We start from the raw sequence: 22,001 nt of genomic DNA, 5'->3' as shown, positions 1-22,001 counted from the left end.
CTATTTGATCTTAATAAAAAATCGCACATTTGAAACATCGAAACTATAATAACTAAAATATTTAAAAAAAATAGTTCCGTTATTTTAATATTTTTTTGTTTACAACTATTGCGGCAGTTTATTTTGGGGGTTGTAATTTATTCGTAATTTTAAAATGCGTTACTTTCATATTCGTCTAAAAATTATTCGGATTAATGTATGTTGGTAGCTACAAGTTCAACTACATTGCACCAAGTCAAACAAGGCGCTATTTCAGGCATGAAATTTTACGTTCAAGTTCTATCACAAACAAGCGTACTACCAAAATCCTATTTCACATAACCGATTTATCCCCTTAAACCCTAACGCGTTTCGTAAACCGAGCACACACGTTATCTTGCCTGAAACATATTTAGATGGGTGCAAGGGAACCGCCCGCCAGCCACACAGTACACCCCACATTCGTCAGCTTGAAAAAGCAACAGGGCAAGACCTCAAACAAATTGTGTACGGAAGCAGTCAGTACTCGTATAGAGCGTAGCTCCTTGCCGCGATGGAAGCCAGACTCGTGAGGTTTCTTTCAAGAGAAATGATAAAAGAATTGCTCGTTTTTGTGTTGTGCAGCTACAATAAAATGTAAAGTAAATTGTTTGTAATGTGCTCTTGTTGCAGCAATACTGAATCAAACTTATAGTTTTTACATAAATATTGGGTACTACTAAAAATCAACCTGTTTATCTTTACAATAGCTATACTAATAATATCATGAAACATTTGAAACAGCTGAACTGTATGATTCTGTAAGAAATTTATGGAAGGCTCATCATATTATAATCTCATTATAAATAGGTATATACCTAATTACATCTATTACAGCGGTGGTAACTCAGTCATTTAGAAAATTTGAAAGACTACACTCTGTATCAGACATGCCAAAATATTGCTATTTGAAATAATTATAAACAAGCATGCTTTTACACAATCCATGGGAATGATGTGATAAAGTGTAAATTATAATAATAAAGTATCTGAGTAATAAGTATGGATCAAATACGGAGATTTATTAAAATTCGATGAACTTGTCTACAAATATAAAATCGATTTTATGCCTATCAGACCAGACGTCTCAATCTTTTAATATAACAAGATGGCTCAAAACAATCACTTTTTTATTCCTTCATAATAATAAAGTGTACTTTAAAGAAATATGATGTCTTCTAGTATAAAGTAACAAGATAGAATAGATTTTTATTAAAAAGCTGACATCGTAAAATGGAAGAGCATTTTTCAATCAGATGTCACATAAATGTTGAAACGACCGTCTTTGTTTTCTTTACGGATTTTTGAGCAAACTTTCATTTTAAAACTGTGTTATAAATTGATATGCGTGATTTTTATTTTTCTAGTACAAAGTTTTGCGTAACCTTTGTTATATTTTACAGTCATCGGCTTCTACCGAAATGTTAAATTTATTAGATGTGCATTGTGCACCTCCACAAAAAAGTACGTACCTACGTGCGTAGAGCACGTACGTACTTTTTTTGACAAAGTTTTACGAAGCAGATTGCAGTTGCTGATCTATAAACAACTATTTTTAAAGACTGGATATTTACTTACAAATAGATTCAATACATATATCCTCCATAGGCATTACCTTCCGAATAAATTATCACCACCTTAATTCAGCGCGCCGGCCCCCGCGAATGTTCCGCACTACACTACGTATGCTAATACCTAATTTCGATTACTCAGTTCCGGCGAAAATGGACCTTCAATTTTGCAGTCAAATGCTTCCACAGCCAAACACCTGGGAGAGTGCAAATGAACGGAACATTGGGATGTCAGCATTTATATAACCTTAAATACATCTCGGAGACGGCCAAGAATTTTAACTTCATAAAATATTCATAAAACTGTAATTCTGTTTTGCAGCCCACCTACATCAATCTCGGAGATTGCTGGCAAGTTTAAGAGTCCTCGTAATTAACTTTCATCTAAATTAGATATTATTTCTCGGGGCGCGATCCTCGGCGCGTACTTAGCGCACCTGGTTGTCGCGTCGCGGAGTCGCCGAAACTCAATTAGAGTTTATTAAAACGCCTCCATTAATATCAATTTGACGCAAACTGTTACAAATACTGGTGATGTTCCATCATTTGATGCGAGCGCGTGAGGCGGGTCCAGTTGACGCTTGCGCTGGGCGGGTGGCGGGCGCTGAGACAAAGCGCTGCGTGGCTGAAGCAGCCAGTACCGACCCAGCGCGCCCCCGAGCCACGCGTCCCCTGTCGCCGGCCGCGCCGCCGCACTCGCGTACTACGAATGACGCCAGTTCCATTCACAACAACCCTAATGAATATTTAATCGGCCGCACTAGACACCCGCCATGGCGGGCACCTGAAACAAAACTTTAGCCAAAAAAAATACTGAAAAATACATTCAAAGACAATGTCTTAGGTGTTGTTTTATTTCGTAAACATGTATAATAAAACATTGGTAACGAGATTGGCGCGAGCGTGTTTCGTCTTGCTGATAATTTTATTTGATACGACAAAAGCTGCCGACGGTAAGTTGTTTAGCAAATTCGTTTATCTGATGTAAGAAGAATACTTTGTTTTCTTTTTCGGCCGGCATCATTCATCATTTCGTATTAGAGACATTCGTAGCGTTTATCCTAAATGAATTTCTTACTTTCCTTTGCTTCTTATTCATTCATTATTATTTTCTTTGATGAAGTAGAGGGTGGGTTTTTACTGGAATTACAAAGGGAATAAAATTTTTACTCACGTAGTCGTTTTCCACCCATGCTTTAGTTAGACACAGTTTTTACCTCCGATATAAAAAGAGAGGTGTTACAAAGTTGACGTGTGTGATTGATTTGTGTTTGTGTATATTGGCTTAACCCCGACGAAAAAGAGGGGTGTTTTGAGTTTAACGTATCTGTGTATCTGACTGTAGTGGCGTAGCTCCCAAATGGCGGAACCGATTTTGTGTATTTAAGACAACTTTGTTTCAAAACAAATTAGCCGATTTTAACACTTAACACAAACAAAATTTGATCAAACATATTTCAATAAGGTTAATATTATATTGTTTATATTCTCATAAATAGCTTTAAAGTTCACTCTAAAATTTGACCCTGGGTACAAGTACCTAGTAAGTTGCAAAGTGGTATGCGGTTTGACTAGTACTATGTACCTACTAATTACATATTTGATTCGTTTTGAATTACAGATAGTTCAAGCATGTTCAAGGTTATAATATTATAGTACCTATCATTATCATTTTTTAAGCTTTGAGAACAATGTTAGATCGTATATTCTGTGGTTCTAGATAAGCCCGATGGAGCTAAGTGGGCTGCTCATTCAAGGCTTAGTGCTTAAACACTGGTCTAAAATCGATAGAACGGTTTTGAATCAAGTATTGATAATAATAATTTATCTTAAAAAAAATATATGACCCGGCCGGGAATTGAACCCGGGACCTACAGCATAACAGTCATCGACAGGATCACTAACTACTACACTATTTGGTCGTCAGTATCCATGATATCTACATACATGTGGTATTGAAAATACTGGCTTTTAGATTTAATCGGCTTTTATTCAGTTTTTTATTAAAATTAATCCAAATAATACACGACTTTCGTCTTTCTTCTTCCGGCTGCTCATTAACTCATGGATCGTCTTGGAATCTACGGTGTCTGGGAACTCCTTGGTGACCGCCGTCTTCAGAGCCTCCCACGTCTTGAAGGGTTTCTCTGAACGCAGCCAGAGTGCCGCCGTACCGGTCAGTGACCTGCGCCCCACGATCAGCCGCTGCAGCTCCGTCCACCCGAAGATCTCGGCGTTGTCATCGACCTCCTGCGCCCACCGTGCTGCGGAATCGGTCTGGTCGCACCCACTGAACTTGGCTACCAGCTCCTCCGTGTACGTGAGCGGTCCTGATGTTCCGACTGCCTCCCCGTCATCTCCCGTCGTCGTCCGTGGCATCTTCTTGTCGTCGTCGTTACGTCTTAAAATGGTTTATGTTCAGACCTGAAGGCGTTGTGATGCGAAGAAAAATTTTCTTGTAAAATTTGCAACTGTCAGTCTTGTTCTTTTTATAAAAATCCGTCTTCATCGGCCGTAATCTCCGAGATTTTTTTAATTTTATTTATCCCGGACGAGCCCCCAATTTGTAGGAATTAAATCAGATGTTGTATTTATCACTTTTATTATATAAGGGTCAAAATAAAATAAAGAAATATGAAATCGTCTTTACGTCTTTATACGTCTTTCACACTCTGCTTTCACTCTATGCTCCTCTGTTATTCGTCGTCATGGATACTTCACCTTGCGTTCTGTTCCACTCCCACACTTACATCTATAATAGATATTAGTATAACAAAAAATATGTTTTTATAGTTTCTTATAGTAGCCGAAACTATCAAATCATATTTTATTTGTCGGGTTTAGGCTAAAAGTCCGAACTTATACCTACTTAATTAATGACTATTCTGTGCTTGTTTCATTGTACTAATGCATGTGTATGTATACAATAAAGTGTTAAATTAAATAGGTAATATTCCTAAGTGTAGTATATACCGATAAACAGCTAATAATCATCCAGTGATTAATATAGTTATCATATGCCAACAGAACTATTTGCAGGATAAGCCCACATTCCCCTGTTTGTATCTGGAGCGCAATCAGCGACCCAGTATCGTATTATATTAGTTAGTTATATACGCATAGACCTACCACATTACCAATAAGACAAATAACTCGTTATCTAGACCGTAATACGAAGTACAGTCAGCCCCGGCTGTTAGGTTGTGTTCTGTTCAGGTAAATGATATACGGAACAGTCCTGTGTGTCATTTGTTTTTGACATTTGCATTACTGAATTTACCGTATTATGGTAAGCGTCCACCTTTTGGATTCGTACGTATCGGCCAAAGGAATGTTCAAAAATGTATGGAGAAACGGCGTCAGCCATGCTTTTGACTTGGATGCATTTGTGTGAATTTCTATACAGAGAATACTGAATGCGTTGCGTTTATTTACTAAGTTGCTGACAGGTGGACGGTTATCTTTTATCATATTACTGAATGATCATAATTACGCTTTACATAACCTTCGAAATACAGTCGAACACGTATGGCATATCGACTTGCGGCTGATGATACTACGTGGAACTTTGTTGGATATTGTGCGATATCCGTTGCCGGCTCCATAAATAACTGATGTCAAGTTATATGTTGCAGAAGTACATTTGAATTTCAGCAAACTTTGAAACTATTCTGAAATCATGTGGCAGTTTTGATTGTGATAATAAATATAGTTACTATGTTTCTATTGTATTCAGGGTATCATATTTCATATAAGATAAATACATTATACATTGTAATATGTATAATGTACCTATTTCTCTTATATGCCTACAACATTTTTAAGGTCAGTACTTTTTTTCTTTTAAATTGCTACTTCAAATTGATCCTTAATAGTCTTGTCTACAGACAAACTTTATAAATAAAGCCTACAAATCGACATATCAGTTTCATTATAAAATCGATTGAATTGCTAACACTGCTTATAGATTCTAGCATTTCTGTATCTGGGTCACTCAAGTGTCTCTTTGTCTACTTATTAATCATTAAATAACTTTCTTTAGTAAAAAATTTATATCTAACGGGCAATGATAAAGTTCCACCTGTCATTGACGTTTCATATATTATGTCTCTGGATTTCTTTCATTGCTCATGAGTGTATTATGCTTATTAATAATTCCACATTCTATTTGTACATTACTTCATTTGTTACTGTCATCAGATGTAATTTTATCGTTTTTAATGGCAGTTGTATCATGAAATTGGATTGCTAAAAAAATATCAATTAGGTACTCTATATCTACTATCTCAATTTATTATTCACTAAACATAAAAAATGGTGTAGGTGATAGCACAGCTTAGCTTAAATATAAGTTACTAAATGATAGTAGCAACCATGGGGATGCCTTTGCCTAGCAGTGGGACACTAATATTGCTACGGAAAAAAAAGTTGCAAGCGTACAACCGTTCATCAACTAAACTAATATAAAAACAGTCAAGAATAGAAAAATATAGACAAGCCGAAGCATTTGTGGAGAAATGCGCAAACTCACGTGATTTCCAAAGAGGAAAATGTAGTGAGAAAACTTTAACTGCGCTTAAGCGTAGGATTAGCCAACAGGTTAATAGTCCAAATAAATTAGGGTCAGCCGAATAGGGGTAGCCCACGCCGTTCTGAGCGCAATTAATTAAATTAGACAGTTTCTTTACAGCTTAGTCTCACGATTATGTTACTCAAAATACAGTCCATTTGAGTTATATTCACTAAATAAATTAATTTATAATAATAACCTACAGATTATTTCAACTACATTCAAATATTAATCATTATAAATATCTAAATATGAACCAAAAGTAAATAACGGTAGAAAAAATCCGGTCAACCTCGATTGGTTTAATGTTTCAATTACCTTTTACACTCTGTTAATAGTTCGCAACGGCTTATCTGCAGTAACACGCGTGTAGCAAGGCCACTCCACAGTGTGCCCAGTAAATTGGCTGAAAGCAATTAAACCATCAAGCAAAGCACGATTTATTTAAATACCGTTATTAACGCTCCATACGCCAACAGTCGGGCATATTTTTTCGCACTGGCTGCTTCCATGCTGATATCTATAATCCCATTATTCAACGGATTAGCTTTTGCTCGAAGAGCCGTAGAATATTCAAAAGGGAATTATTGGATTTTGTTGAATCTGTATGAATGTTGCGCGAAATTTTCAGCCCTCTTTGCATTCAACGCCCTTTGATACTTCACTGCACTCTTTCAATTATGAAGGCACAAAGGCGGCCCAAAGCCTTTACGAAACTTAAAGTTTCCAATTACTTATCAGTGGCGATGGCGGCTGAAACTGAAAGTTACCGAGCCCCCGCGCTCATTTGTATCTTGACCGCAATTCCAAAGTGAATTACTATCTGATACAAGTGGAACCGTGAAACTTTCAGCTCGAGTTCTGAACTTACCTTGTGTATGATTATTTGCGAGTTCCCGAAGCTATGCTTCAATTTGTTGGGCAACTCGGGAATTCCTTTGCTGAAGTTAGTTGGGAGCTCATTGCGGAGGCAATTGCCACATAAACAAGTGCGCCCCGCTCCGCGCCCCGCGCCCCGCGCCCCCGCCCCGCGTGGCGACGCGGCTAGTGGGCGCGATAACAAAACTTTTGGTCTACCGTTTATTGTCCGAACAACATACAACAAAACTCTTTGCCCGCAGTACAAGTTGCACAGCTGATTTCAGTTTTCAGCGCGCAGGCTGCGTAGTACGTACATGCGAGGGCAGTTTCAATAGCGTTGATTCCCCATGTAAATTAAGCGAGCAGATTGGTTTCGCTCGGCACTTGCGCTGAATTGAATGGCTTAAATGAGATTGGACATTACATTACGTTTCACTAGCAATTTATTTTGTGTGCTATTATTTTTCTTTTTAATGGAATTGTAGTTTTAATATGGTCTGTGCGAAACAACAATTTATATTTTTTATTTATGTAGATTTTCCCTGCAATGTTTACGTTAATTCAGGGATATTTTATGCACATACAAACATAAGTAGGTACTTACACAGTTCATTTCTGCGTGTTTGTGTTCATTGCAGATGGTCACTATCGATCGAAAGCAATGCAGGTGGAAAATTTTCGTGATCTTATTTTATATTGACCTTATTATAAAGGTACAATTTGCATTGCCTAATAATAAAAAATTAACAATCACTATACACAATTAATATGAATAATCTTATCCTGTGCGATATTTAACCGGAATTATTTACAAACATTTTATTGATATTTGCAATTTTTGTGTAAACTATTTTACTAAGTACGAAGTTGTTTAATAAAAGTACCTACTTTATCATCTGTCTCATTTACACCTCTACTTTATCATCATTAATAATTCCGATGCGACATATGGAACGGATTTATCAAATTATTGATATGTCGACGGTACTACGGCACTAGTGACAGGTCCCCCGAGACTGTATGCTACATATTTTATCTCGTTTAATTTGCTATCCGTACCAATATAATTTAACGTCATAATTTGTAATCAATGTAGGTATAGCGTACCATTTTTTTTTTTAAATCATGGTCACTATTATTGAGTTTAAGTTATATTCGTAATTTACAGTAGGAAAATACCGAAGCATCCATTTTCGATTTACAAATATATTTTTTTAATCCATACTTAATCACTTTTTTATTCGTCCAAAAACAGCTGGTTGCTTATCTATCGTTCCCCTAATGAAGCTAATTTAAATCTTCTACTCGTGCCCTCTTCTTTCCTCTCATGTATCCGTCCTTGTCGCACTCATCTATCCATCTCCCTTGTTTCCGGCCCGACAAATTACTTTTGATTTCGGATTCAGGGGGTCACTCTATAAATTGACGAATCAACGAACAAGAATTGCCAGGCAATCGGCACGCTTAATACAACGAGATAGAGTCGTGGTTATAACAGCGTTCCGAAGCTTATGAAAAACAAAACTGCAGGGCTTCGACTCTATCTCGTTGTATTAAGCGTGCCGATTGCATGGCAATTCTTGTTCGTTGATTCGTCAATTTATAGAGTGACCCCCAGCATCGGTTGATTTAATAAATAGCAAATTGTTTTTCTAGAACGTTTCTTACGACGGAATAGTATTTCTTGGCTGTGTTCTCATCTTTGATCAAACCTCGGAGCTATGAAACGGATATTAATATTTTGTTAAGGCTTTGTCTTGTCCATCTTTCAATTGGATATGACAATTAATATATTCAGGTACAGTACGACTCTGAACTGTGAATATCATCTCCTGGTTTTTTTTAGATATTTAGTAGACTAGAGGCAATTAGATACCAAACATCATAAGTTTTAATAAATCAGTATCTATTTCAGAGCTACATACAAACGGGCACATATAAAACGTGTAACACTTTACTAAACACATGGCTGGTGTTTAAAATTGCAAAGCCACGACACCTTGCGTCGTCGTAGCAAATAATAGGTCTGTGAATTTAGCAGCAGAAACTAGCAGCAATTTTTGTATGGCCGAATATGTTTTAAAAAAAGGCAATTGTAGCAGAATTCTGTTAGCACTACATGCTAGAGAATATATCAATGAACTTATAGACATATATCACATTTACCAACGTGCTCCGGGAGATTAATTACGTCACAATTACTTTACGGCGTGGCGTGCGCCTTATAAAGTGCAGCTAGCAGCAGTTACCAGTTTTGCTAAACTGCTAGCTGCGTGTCTTAAGGCGCGGGTGTGTGACGATGACGTCATGTCATCCAAAATCGCTGCTGGCTGGCAGCGATTTTAATAACGCCGAAGTAATTGTAATGTAATTAATCTCCGGGAGCACGCTGTTAAATGTTTTGTATGCCCATAAGTTCATTGCAGTGTCCTCTATCATGTAGTGCTAAGCGTATCGTGTAGAATTGGTATTTTTCTTAATAATTATGAAAAAATAGTCGCCCATATAGGAAAATTTTATGTTAATCAAGTTAAAACTTGATAAGAACTAAATCTACCACTCACCGAGTGTATGTAATGGATAGACGATGGTATATAGATCGTAGCAATAACTACTTTACATACGTACATGGTCAAGGGACTTCAAAATAATGAATTAAATTGTAAGTAACTGAAAAATAGTCACGCTAGGAAAGAATGTCAAGGAGTTTTTCACTAAATCAATTATCAGTACCGTGGTCTAGTTGGTTAAGAGATCTATACGTTTGTCCTTAACAGTCGTTGGTTCGCGACACACCGCGGATCTTTCTTTTGTTTTATGTTATTAGTGTGAAGCGTTTTTCTTTTTGTATTTTATTTATTTTGATAGTGTAAAGCGTTTTTCTTCTTTTATTTTATTTTGATAGTGTGCAGTGTTTTGGGATTTAACGTTTAATGTTTTTGATGGATGTTCGACATGTTAAACTGCTCAACATTAAATTTAATTTTGCTAATGGGTGCAGATAGGAAAATATTATGTTTTGTAAATAAAGTTAAACCTTGATAAGAATAAAAATCAGCAAGCTGGGTGTGTACAAACATAATTATATATCAAGTATAACTTATAGGTGACACATCTCATAAAAGCGCCATCTATATACATTTTAATTAACTATCTTGTACTCTTTAATACATATTATGTGTAAAATGACGCAGACGCAACGATAATTAGCATTAGGCCTAACCTACGTATTTGATTATTAATTGATGACGCATCATGATGCTATGAACTACTAAGTGTATCAATAAACATCATAAATCAACTATACCGAATGACAACTTACTTTGATCCAGTAGCTAGTTAAAATAATTTTATTTATCAGTGTATGTAAATAAAAGTTACCGAGACAAAATGTTTTTATATTGTTCAAATCCACATTAGAAACTACATCAGCATATTAAATTATTTTTATTTTATTGCGATGAGGGTTGTTGCACGCTAGTGACCAACAGATGGCGTTACTGATATCGTAAATGGTGTATTTAGAGATATTTACTTCTCGACGAGAGAGACCAATCTTCAAGGGATTTGAGTTGACGTGCAACCCACCCTAAGTGTAGTCAGAGATATAAGGGTGTATTGCATGATGAATCGAAAGCAAACATATACTTGCACATTCCTTCAACATCCCTCAAATTGTAAGTTGTTAAATTAAACACATTTTATACACATTCACTTTATATTTATTTAAACAACAAATTAATCACAGTTTGTTTATTTAAGTCTCTTTCCTAGAATAACCAAATTACCTAAGTATATGTTCTCTAAAGTCAGATATCCACTGCTGACTAAATCATCTTGGAAAACAACAAAGCTTTAATAAAACTAATAATATTAATGATAAAAGCCTTATTTCCCATATAAGTCTTTGAGTATTCTCATAATCATTCAGTAACAATCAAGTTATTACATAATTAGAACTATTCCTCCTTTTTCTCAAGAGCCTAGAAAAAAGTATATAACTTAGGTACCATGTTGATGCATTTAAAGACATGTTTTTGTTATATTAAGTAGGATTCATTAATGAATTACGATTAGGAATACTATCTACATTTTTCCACAACTCAAGTCCTGCTTCTATGAATGCCATTCATCTGGCATTGTGGGCCTAATTTACAGCAGTTTGTGTATTTCTTGCTGCAGCTACCATTTCCATGGTGTCCGCCTTCTTGCTATCGCATTGTATCTGCTCGCGCTGCAAAACCATCATGTCTCCTTTGGCTTCAGCCTCTGCGCTGGGAGTTCCTGAAATTTTGAAAGATGTTTAATGGATGTAACTATATAGGTATTCTATAATGTAATTTTAATTTCTATGAATATAGGGGTATGTATCATCATCATCAGCCAATATTCATCCACTGCTGGACATAGGCCCCTCATAGAGGGTATGTATAATTTGTATTTTTAATACTCATGGCGCCCTTTTTTTGACTGGAGTGGGAGTAGGGCTGCAGCTCTCTTCATTCTCAGTAGAATCTGAATAAGGCAAAAATGAATAAAGTTTTTTGTTATCTTTACTAAGGCTTATATCTATCCAGTGCCTATAACACTTTTATTCATTAATAATTATACACACTTACACATAATTTCAATTCCGTCGGGCAAAGCACTATTTGTAGCAACAGCATCAGCATTAGTCACAGTGGCGGTGCGGCATTTTCGTCACCAAGGGGAAGCACCCTGTAATTAAAAGGGTAGCACCAAATTATTACCCTATCATTAATAGTCATAGAAAGCAGCCCGCTGTAAGAACTTTCTAAAGGCTAAAACTCTTTAAGAACTTCTTCGTTCGTCACTTTATGGACCCAACTTATCCTCAACATTTTTCTTACTTTGGATACTTAAAAGAAACTTCTTGAGACTTTTTCAGTTCAAACAGTTCAGACAATTTCGGCTAAAGTTTTCAACAGAAAAAAGAAAATAGTAACTGTCAAAAGTGACAAGACTTACACACATACATGGTTTTTTTCTTCAACGTTGAATAAAAAAGTCGTTCCTCGATACTTGATAAGATTAATATCGATTTTAAATCCCACAAAATAAGTTGTTGGAATAAATTGGTTTATTGAAATTTTCATTTATTTATTATAATATCGATAAAATTCTCGTACCTATTTATCAATAAAAATAAAACCCAATGATTCGTAAAGAACTGCTTTTATAATCATAAAATGCGATAAAATTAATGGTAGATATTGATTTTTTACGCATGGCAATTTTTATGATGAGATTTCATTTCAACGTGCCTATGCCTGCACCCACATTATCTAACTCGGGTGTCAACTATTCTCGAATAGGTACTTGCCGTATAAATCTATGATGGATTTCTAACCGTCTTTTGGTATCGGCTAACTCGGTCATGATCACTAAACGAATAATAGGTAACAGCCGGGCCATTATGTAACTCGGGTGTCAAAGATTCGCGATTACTAACCGTATAAATCTATGATGGGTTTCTAACCATTTTTTGGCATCGGCTATCTTGGTCATGATCACTAAACGAATAATAGGTATGAGATTTATCGATACACTAGACTAGAGGTTGAAAAATTTTTATGAAAATATTCTGTGATTTGGTTAACCGACTAAATGACAACTTCATTTCACTTCAAACTACAAGTACTGACATTAGGGCTTTTTAATTTGCCGCATTATTTAGTTAGAAATGGCGAATAAATGTTGAAAATAATAAATGTTGACCGCTGACAGTTATGTGTTGATCATAGTTAATTCACTGCGGATGTGTTGATTTTGTGTGTAGGTAGATAGTTGATAAATATCTTGTCAGTCATAATGAATTGATAAATAAGTATAACACACAATCAATAATTGTGTTATTATTTTATTTCAATGGACAACATTTCATTTTTTACCCTATATTTTTATTACCTATTCGGAAAGTTTGTTAAAAATTAGAGGACCTGTATTTTTTTATTTTTCATGTACATTTATTTTTCCATGTTATATTTAACTTTAAACTTTATTATTTTAAAACCGGAAGTGACGTAGGCATTTTAGGCTCAATTTCGATTTTAGTCCTTTGCCTTAGTCTCGAAAAAAAACATTAATGACACTGACAAGTGACATAAACTTTGTTTACGTGCCAACCAACAAATGGGTCATTTTCAAATGACAAAAAAGTGTGACATTGATATTTCTGATGATAAAAAAATACTTATCATGAAATAATATTTTTACTAAGCATTAAAGTCAAGCATAATTGAATTCATAATATATTACTATTTTAAAATAAATATAATATACCCCAAAATTTTTCAGCTATGTAGGCCGGGGCATGCTCTGGGACATTTATTATACAGGGTGATTGGTAAGTCAATGTATTCCTTCAAATGGGTTATAGACGAAGGCATTTCCAGTCGATTGAATATAATTCGATTGAATAGAATTATAGGAGATGTCATTTTTCGGTTAAACATTTTCACATGCTGTGCTGTCGAAAAAGCATTCTATCGTTACCTTAATCGACTTTAGATTTGAATATGTCATTTTAAAGCTTATAAATTAACTATGTTTTTAAGCTGTAGTGCCTGAAAATTTTTCAGATAAAATTCTTTTTTAATTTAGCATTTTTGTTTTCACCTTTCTTAACATTTTCTTAATGTTTCAACTATTTTGAAGCACTGTGTCTAAATTAAGTTGAATATTCCGCATTTAATGATTATAGTTAGTTGGCTAAGGTGTCATCGATGCAAAACAATCAAAAAAGTATTAAAAGAATGGTAAATTTTTTAAATATTTTGCTTTTAAACATAAATTTCGGCAAAAACCTAAAAAAAACTTAAAACTTAAATAACTCAGAAATGGTTAACTTTCGGATAGTGCATTATGGGGTTTAATCGACTGGAAATGCCTCCGTCTATAACCCATTTAAAGGAATACATCGACTTAACAGTCACCCTGTATAGCGGGTCATCTCTTAATGCGTACTAACCATTTTATATGATCAATAATAAAAAAAAGTCTAAAAGTGTCAGAACAGAATTTATGAAAATGACCCAAATAAACAACAAAACGTCACGATAAAACGTCAACGTCAATTAAAAATGAAAGTGACAGTTATTTTTTTTTTTTCATCTATATAGGCTTTGAGCAACAAAATGCATCGCACCTAATGAATGACATCATCAGCACTTTTAGACTATTTTATGAATTTCTCCAAAATGATATATCCTAAAAATTCAAAAATATTTTTTTTGTGGCCTTTAAAGCTAAATCTCGAAATGGTTTTCGATTTATAGCCGCTTAGGTTTTTTGAAATGTTGTCCATAGATATTACCTTCACTGTATAGCAAGTACTTACATGTAAACTAAATTATCTAAAAACATATAAGTAGTTGTCTTGATCACGTAGACTAGCTGGATTTCCGACATATAGGTAGGTGACCGGTACCTAAAGGAAGATGAAGGACAACATTTTATTCCGCTCCTATAAGGAGACATAAATCCAGCTATGGACTATGAATATTATGATGAATGATGATAGATTCCATGATGCACTTGGGTACCGAGACTACCGAGATATATTTTTATGAAGTACCACATAAGTGCATAATTAACTAACTACTTACCTATATTAATTTCAAATTCACATATGAATGCATTACCTAAATAAAAAAAAGTTTTATTATGTTCATAATTTTCATAGAAAATTCCCTTAGAATAATAATAGTCTCGCGCTAAGCTAGGAGAAAATCGTTTCAAATTTCACATTACGAATGCACGAGCCACTATATACTTATGAATTCTGGGTTTAGTCTCATAAAATTCACATTTGGACATAATATGAGCAATTTAATTCTTTATTTAAAAGCTACTGTTTACTAGTTGCCCAAGACAAGACAGTTGGGCCACCCAAATTTGTACTTATGATTCCAACTATCCAATACAAAATACCAATCTCGGGTTTCGATGAAATATTCGCATAATATATATAATTTTAACAAGATGGCGGCCGGTGGGGATTGAAGTCTATACCCATGATGACGTCATTATTGGCAACCAACCGGACTTACATAATGCGAATAGTATCAAAATTTGCTTTTTGACAGTCTGCTTACGGTGAAAAGAGTTATCAACGACATACATAATGACCATGCTGATGTACCTACTTTAAAATAAATACTTACGGTTCTATTCTAGTTAAGTAGGTATGTTAATGAAGGAACCTATTAATTTACAGGTAGGTAGGTATGTGAGTACTATTGAAAGTAGGGATGAGCTGAATATTTTTTCACGAAATTGCTGAACTTCGGTACTTACGTAGGTCATATTATAATTAAAACAAAATCAAACATATATTACTTTTCACTCTCTTACTGTCAAATTTCTCGAAATCAAATAGGTAGGAAGCTCAGACCAACTACAAAGTAGGTAGGTAGGTATTTCGGCAAAATACATTGTCTGCGCGGCGGCGCGGCGCGGTGGTGGCGGCGGCGGCGGCGGCGCGCGATAGCCACGCAGCCCACGCACACATAGTCAGGCTCACTTACACAACGATAGCGCGGTAACCGAGTTAAAAAGAGACGGCCACAGAGTATGAGCGGGACAAAGCATAATGCCATCAAAACAAAAACATACCTAACTTGTAAAAAATGCCAAGTCTCCCAAACGTAAAAAAGTCGGTTTCTTTTTTCTGTTTCTACCTACTAAAGGGTTCTCCTATTTTAAGTAATGAAAAAACCTTAACTCAACATAAGCTTGTAGTGACCATATTCATAGGTATATAATATATAAGAAATCTTGTGATGCGATTGGTGATCTATTTATTTAACGAACGAAATAAGTCCAAAGTGATATGTTTAGCGACCCCCATTGTACATTGTACCTATACCTACACCAACGCCAAGTTAATTTTAATGATCGACCCGTCATTGTATATCCACATCAAAAGTGCTACGAGTACGAAGGGAAGGATTTGTGGAAGAAACTACAAACTCTTGACATCAGAACCAAGAGGGCCGATGTCCATTTTTGAAACTTTTCAGTAGAGCCAAAATAAACTTTTACCACCGTTAAAACAAACAAAGATGTTTGTTTTGGAGTCGAAATACCTACATTATTTCGCTCGGCTAGTTAATGAAAATACAAAATCGTTTCATTTGAAGACAATATTTATGCAATATTAGCGAAAAAATCTAGTTTTGTATCTTTGAGTATGGATATCAGCCCCATTTTTCGACTATAAATATAAATAGTAACTTAGAGGCTCACGTCAATAAAAGACTTTACGGCTGTATAGATTTTAGACTAAAAGGCAAGGCTTTTGTTAACATCGGACCTTTTGGTCAAGAAAATAAAATTAACTTTAAAAAATGCGTATACCTATTATAACAACAGACTGTATGGTTCGGGGAAAATAGTATTCAAGTTGAATTTTGGCTTGTGTATGTCTACATAGGGGGGCTTGTCGCTCACGTCCGTAGGTACAAACCCTAGTTACCCTACACGTGTCCCCTGGGTGGTGCTAACGAGTGACAACGCCGAATGTCGGGCGGCGGTAAATCGACCCGACCTCCTCTCCTAGCAGAGGCGGCGATCTCCCGCCGTAAAAAAGGAGAATCACCAACACGCCTGCCAAGCGCGGTGATTATGGCAAACACACCTCCTTATGATGGAACAAACAAAGCCCCGGCCCCCAGTCTCCGGCAGCCCCGCTATCCCGGACTCCGGTAGCGGTTACGGTAACGGCGGGGCAGGGGGTGCGAAGAATCTCCGGCAGAGAGTCGGCTACCAGCCCAACCGACCCTTGCACCTGGCAACATATAACGCACGGACACTGAGGGAAGACGTGAAGATAGAGGATCTGGAAGAGGTAATCAGCAAATTAAAATGGGACATTATAGGGTTATCCGAAGTCCGACGAGAGGGAGAGGATACGGAAATTCTCCAGTCCGGAAACGTGCTGTACCACCGGGAGGGCGACCAACTGTCCCAGGGGGGTGTCGGGTTCATCGTCAACAAGTCCCTCGTCAACAACATCGTTGAAATCGGAAGTGTGTCGACACGGGTTGCGTACCTCATCCTGAGAATATCTAAACGATTCTCAATGAAGGTCATACAGGTTTACGCACCCACATCTAAGCACACCGATGATGAGGTCGAACTTGCGTATGAAGACGTATCGTCTGCCCTGCGTAAGTTCACTACTAATTTCACGGTGGTGATGGGAGACTTTAATGCGAAACTCGGAAAACAAGAAGGCGGCGAAAACCTGGCCGTATCAAAACTGGATCACCTGCCGGAATGGCTGGAAAAGTGGTGGGCAACGTGGGCACGGAGATGTTGTCCGCCGCACCTGGCTAAGAAGCTGCAACTCCGAAGTCATTTCGTCTCAGTCAAGTACCTGGGGGTGGCGATCGAGCGCACGCTCACCATGAGTGTGCAAGCGGTCAACTCAGTCTACTAGGCGAAGGCCGCACGGGCTATGCTCTGTCCCATGTTGGCTTCCCGACTCCCCCTGCGCAAGAAGCTGAGGATCTTTAAAACATACATGCGTTTCCGTATTACCTACGCTGCTCCGGCGTGGTACGCACTATGCTCGATGACCAACTGCAAGAAGCTCCAGCTACAGCAGAACCTGACTCTGAGGGCCGTTCGGGGTTGTATGAACTTAACTGAATGTGTTTCGAACCATAAGGTCTGACGTGAAAATTTGACCGCATATAAGTAATATTTAGTTGGACAAAAGGGTACGTTATTGATATGGGACGAACTATTTGCAGGTATTTTTGAACTGTTGTTTACAACCGACCGTATATAAAATAACATTATTTTCATATTTGTACAGCCATAACGTCTGAAATTATAAAAAGTCCGTATGGTTCCAGTGTACTGTGGATATGCGACCACTTTTAGGAAAATGAAGTTTTGAACAAAAAGAGATAGAGATACGTGTGTTAGACTAAAAGAAAGAAGGATCTTTAAAAAAGTGATTTTCGCAAAAATTTTACATCGGCCCTAATGGTTCTGATGTCGAGAACTATGTTCGACGATTCCGGATTCTCTCGAAGAATAACTTTATTGCGAAACCTGAAATCAATTCGTCTGGACACCAGCGAGTCAATGACGAATTATACAATACAATACAATACAATACTCTTTATTTGCACCAAAATAGATCAACATACAAAATTAAACTAAAAAATAAAAACAGATTAAAAAGGCGGCCTTATTGCTTATAGCAATCTCTACCAGACAACCTTATTTATTAATTATGAATTAGTTATGTGACGCTAATCTAATAATGGAAACGGCGCGGCGTAGAAATTGTCTGGAACAGGTTTTAAAGTGGATGACGAGTGGATTGGATGCCTAATACTAGCGGGTTTGCCAAAAAATACTTCCCTATGATAATGGTAATAGAAAATTCGGGAATCACCATTACGGGTGACGTAGTTACAGAGTACATTATGACGTAGTGAAGACAAAGTTGATAGATCTTGCAGTAAACTACAATAGTACCGAGCTAGGAAGTGCTTTTTTGAGCAGAGAGTAGCACAGTCAACAATATAAGGTTTGCAGCACTGCTAAGAATAAAATTCACAGCTTAAATATAACATTTTGTAAAGTTTTCAAGAACAGGGGTATCAATATTTACAATATAAATAAATACACATGCAATGTCATTACATGATACTGGCAGAAATTGTTGGCACACCCGACAGATTGCCATAAAAATGCCATCATAGCGGCAAGATGGCGGCGAAGCAGATCATCAGTTGGCAGGAAGTGAAGAAAACTAATGCCTTATTATTATGCCTGTATTCTGTGAAGGAAAGCAGTCTCGTCTGCCATTTGGTCACAACGGTGCAAGGAGCAGTGGACCCCTGGATGTAATAAACATGCCGATGTCTGTGGGCCAATGGAGATTGGAGGATCCAGGTATTTCCTAGTTTTTGTTGATGACTATAAATCTTGATATAATGATTATAATATTTCATATTATCCTTTATCAATTAACCATTATTCAGTTTAAACGCTTTCTCATCTCTAATCATCAATTCATCACATTTCAAACTTTGGATTTGCTATCCAGTCAGCCAACAGTGATTATAAACTCACTGTTCTATCATGCATTGTCCCCAACATAACATCTTCAATGCCTCATTTCCGTGTCAATGTACAGGACATCAACATACCATCTCACATTCAGCTTGCCGATGCTTCAGCGAACCTAGAAATATAGATATTTTACTTGGGTGTGACATCATGTTTCAGATCCTACTGCGTGAGAGACTGCCAGTGATACCAGGTCAGCTGTTTCTACACAACACTCAGTTCGGCTACATTGTTGCTGGCACTGCACCATTGAACAGCGAGGGATGTTCATCACTACCAAGTAACTTTTGCAAGTCAGTATCTGAGGCTGTCTCAACAGAGTCTTTAAATAGGAAAATAGATATGTTCTGGGAATGTGAGCAGGTACCTGAAAAAGGGAACTATATTCCTACTGAATTAAATCCAGCTGACACTCTGTCAAGAGGTGTAGATCCTCACAGTCTACTGAATAATCAATTTCATGAAACTGAATTCAAACATAGTGTAGAATCAGTAAATGTGCTTCAGAACTTACCTGAGTTAAAGTGTGAGGCTGAGAAAACAAATATGATACATGCTTAGAGTATATAGATACATGCAATCGGTTTAATATAACCATAAGCCCATAAGCAGTTTATTTGGTTCTTTATGATTGGCTTTGCAGACATACCATCCCATTGTCAGCTTGCCTTCTTACATCTCTTCTTATATCTTTATTTAATATTTTTTTTCTTCTAAATTTCAGCTTTCCTATTTTTTCGGGAATACCGCCGCTGCCCCCGGGCCATGCCTCTATAATGAGAAGGTAAGTGTAGAAATACATTATTTTAAAACAATAAAGTCATTTAAATGATATTGAAACTGAAGACCAGCATAATGCATAGGAAAGCCAAATAAATAAAATCATGGTGCAGCACATCCTGTATCAGGGCCTCTAGTACGGGTTTTGCAATTTACGTAAACGAAAATTTTTTTGTTTTCTTCTGTCACCTGCATAGATTATCTGTCAAAAGTTTCATGATAGTTTCCGCTAGAGGCGCCACTTTGTTTGCGAGAAAACTGAAACTTTTATAGTTTTTAGTTCACACAGCAATGTTATTTATTTGGCACGCCTATTTATTAATGTATCGTTTCTTGCCAACAGATCACCTGGGTGAAGATGACGATGCAACATCGACATGTCGAAGTACCCAGCGAATGTGACGACAAAACTACTAAATGGATTTTGATCAACAGACAACCTGGATAGGCAACTTTTTAAAAATCCTAGAATCACTACCAGAAAACTTTTTAGCTCTAAGTTTTATTTTAACAGTTACTAGAAAATAAAACCGAGAGCATGTTAAATAAAACAAACCAACACCTATCCCAAAAGAAATGGTAGAAACATAATCAACAAAATATATCATACAGGTTACCAGATAAGGCAAGTAATAATGAAAAATAATTTATCTATCTTTTATCATTGCATGTTATTGTTATAATGTATTTCTACCTATGGGTACAATAGTGGGAGTAGCCTGTATTTATAGTTGGTGAACAAATTGCTTGCTAATGATAAGGCACGGAATTAGGGACAGTCAGAATTGATGGAGCATTTACAACGTAGGTAAACAAATTCCTACACATATCTGAAGTCCTACATATTCAGAGACAGTCATATAAGAAAGGGAATGACTGTTTATAACCACAATAGCCGAAACTGATGTGGCATTTCTCAAAAATTAAACCGGGGGAAATTACAAAGATCTTATCAATGCTATGTAAAAATTGGATATTATCTATTAAGTTTTGTATTGACTTACCTGTAATTCTATTGTACACAAGCACCAAAACAAAACCAAAAGCTAGTAACTTTTTACAAACACTCAGCACCAAAAACAGCACAACGAAACGAAGAGGCTCTTGTTAGCACTGACAGTTCCGTTCCGTTCGCAGGTCGATCGACTCGAATGCGAATGCGCAATGTTTTGACTATGCGCATTGACCTTCATTAATGCCATGCGCACTAATTATTTCCAATATTGTAGTTTAATAATTGAATTAGCAGTATATTTTACAAGACAGAAATTAAAACCCTAAAGAATACGTATGTTTATAAAAATGAAAACAGCTGTATTTATTTTAACTCTTTGGACACATGGCGCCATCTGTTGCCGAGTAGCGGTAATAATAGCGACACCTGTTGTCGAGTAGTAGTAACAATGAGTTAGTGCAGTGAGAGTGAAGTGAACGTAACAATTATATTATTTATATATATTTTAATATTTATAGGTTCTATTTAAGTTTAGGTTTATTAGTAGATCACATTTTATTCTGTTTTATTTAATAAAGTATGCTCTTACTTAAAAGAGCTATGATATAATTCAAGCTATCGATCTGTTACTTGTATCCATATTCTGATTGATAAATAATAAATTTAGAAATATCATTGTGATTTTAATCATACCTACTTATAACAATATAAAATAATTTAACATGATTGTGTTGATGTAGTTTCTAATGTGGATTTGTATACTTAAAATAAAATAAATTTGTCTTGGCATCTTTTATTTACCTACATATTAAGAACCCAAAATAAGTCTGTAATATAACTGGTTACATTCATTACTGTATGTATTTTTAAAAGTAACCATCATTAAAATAAAAAAAATAAAAAAGATCTTTAGTTGCTTTAGTTAGATTCGATCCACAGACCACAGGGATCTAGTTCGAGGCTGTAACCAACTGGGCTGAGGTGCTGATAATTGTTTTAGTGAAAAATTCCTTCACTTTCTTCCCTAGCCGACAACTTACTTAATACATATTTCAGATGCTTACACTTTTCATTATTTTGAAGTCCCTTGACCATATACGTACATAAAGTAGTTATTGCTACGATCTAT

At 36.2% G+C, this 22,001-nt stretch overlaps 1 protein-coding gene and 2 long non-coding RNA genes across 5 annotated transcripts in view; 2 read left to right on the top strand and 1 right to left on the bottom strand.

Moving 5' to 3' along the window:
• Positions 1 to 2,178: 2,178 nt before the first annotated feature.
• LOC105385852 (lachesin) overlaps positions 2,179 to 22,001 on the top strand; it is a 62,477-nt gene continuing 42,654 nt past the window's right edge. Inside the window, exon 1 of the mRNA XM_011556297.3 lies at positions 2,179 to 2,542. Within this exon, the coding sequence (XP_011554599.3) occupies positions 2,455 to 2,542 (88 nt within the window). The 5' untranslated portion in view covers positions 2,179 to 2,454. The remainder of the gene's footprint in view (positions 2,543 to 22,001) is intronic.
• LOC105392135 lies at positions 10,725 to 21,061 on the bottom strand. 3 transcript variants are annotated; one of them, XR_007266428.1, is made up of 4 exons: positions 20,922 to 21,061; positions 19,787 to 19,908; positions 11,640 to 11,739; positions 10,725 to 11,304 (listed from the first exon to the last, which is right to left on the bottom strand). It is a non-coding gene; the product is annotated as an uncharacterized LOC105392135 (long non-coding RNA). The 3 variants fall into 3 exon arrangements; XR_960968.3 differs by lacking the exons at positions 10,725 to 11,304; positions 11,640 to 11,739 and adding an exon at positions 18,067 to 19,252 and having other exon boundaries at positions 19,652 to 19,908; XR_960967.3 differs by lacking the exons at positions 10,725 to 11,304; positions 11,640 to 11,739 and adding an exon at positions 18,067 to 19,252.
• Positions 18,819 to 21,661, top strand: LOC105392136. Its single transcript, XR_960969.3, has 4 exons — positions 18,819 to 18,960; positions 19,297 to 19,430; positions 19,862 to 19,921; positions 20,261 to 21,661. It is a non-coding gene; the product is annotated as an uncharacterized LOC105392136 (long non-coding RNA).

Source organism: Plutella xylostella, chromosome 6 (assembly GCF_932276165.1).
Source record: "Plutella xylostella chromosome 6, ilPluXylo3.1, whole genome shotgun sequence".
Classification (NCBI taxonomy): domain Eukaryota; kingdom Metazoa; phylum Arthropoda; class Insecta; order Lepidoptera; family Plutellidae; genus Plutella; species Plutella xylostella.
The sequence above is the reverse complement of the archived record's forward strand: the minus strand, read 5'-3'. Positions and strand labels throughout refer to the sequence as shown.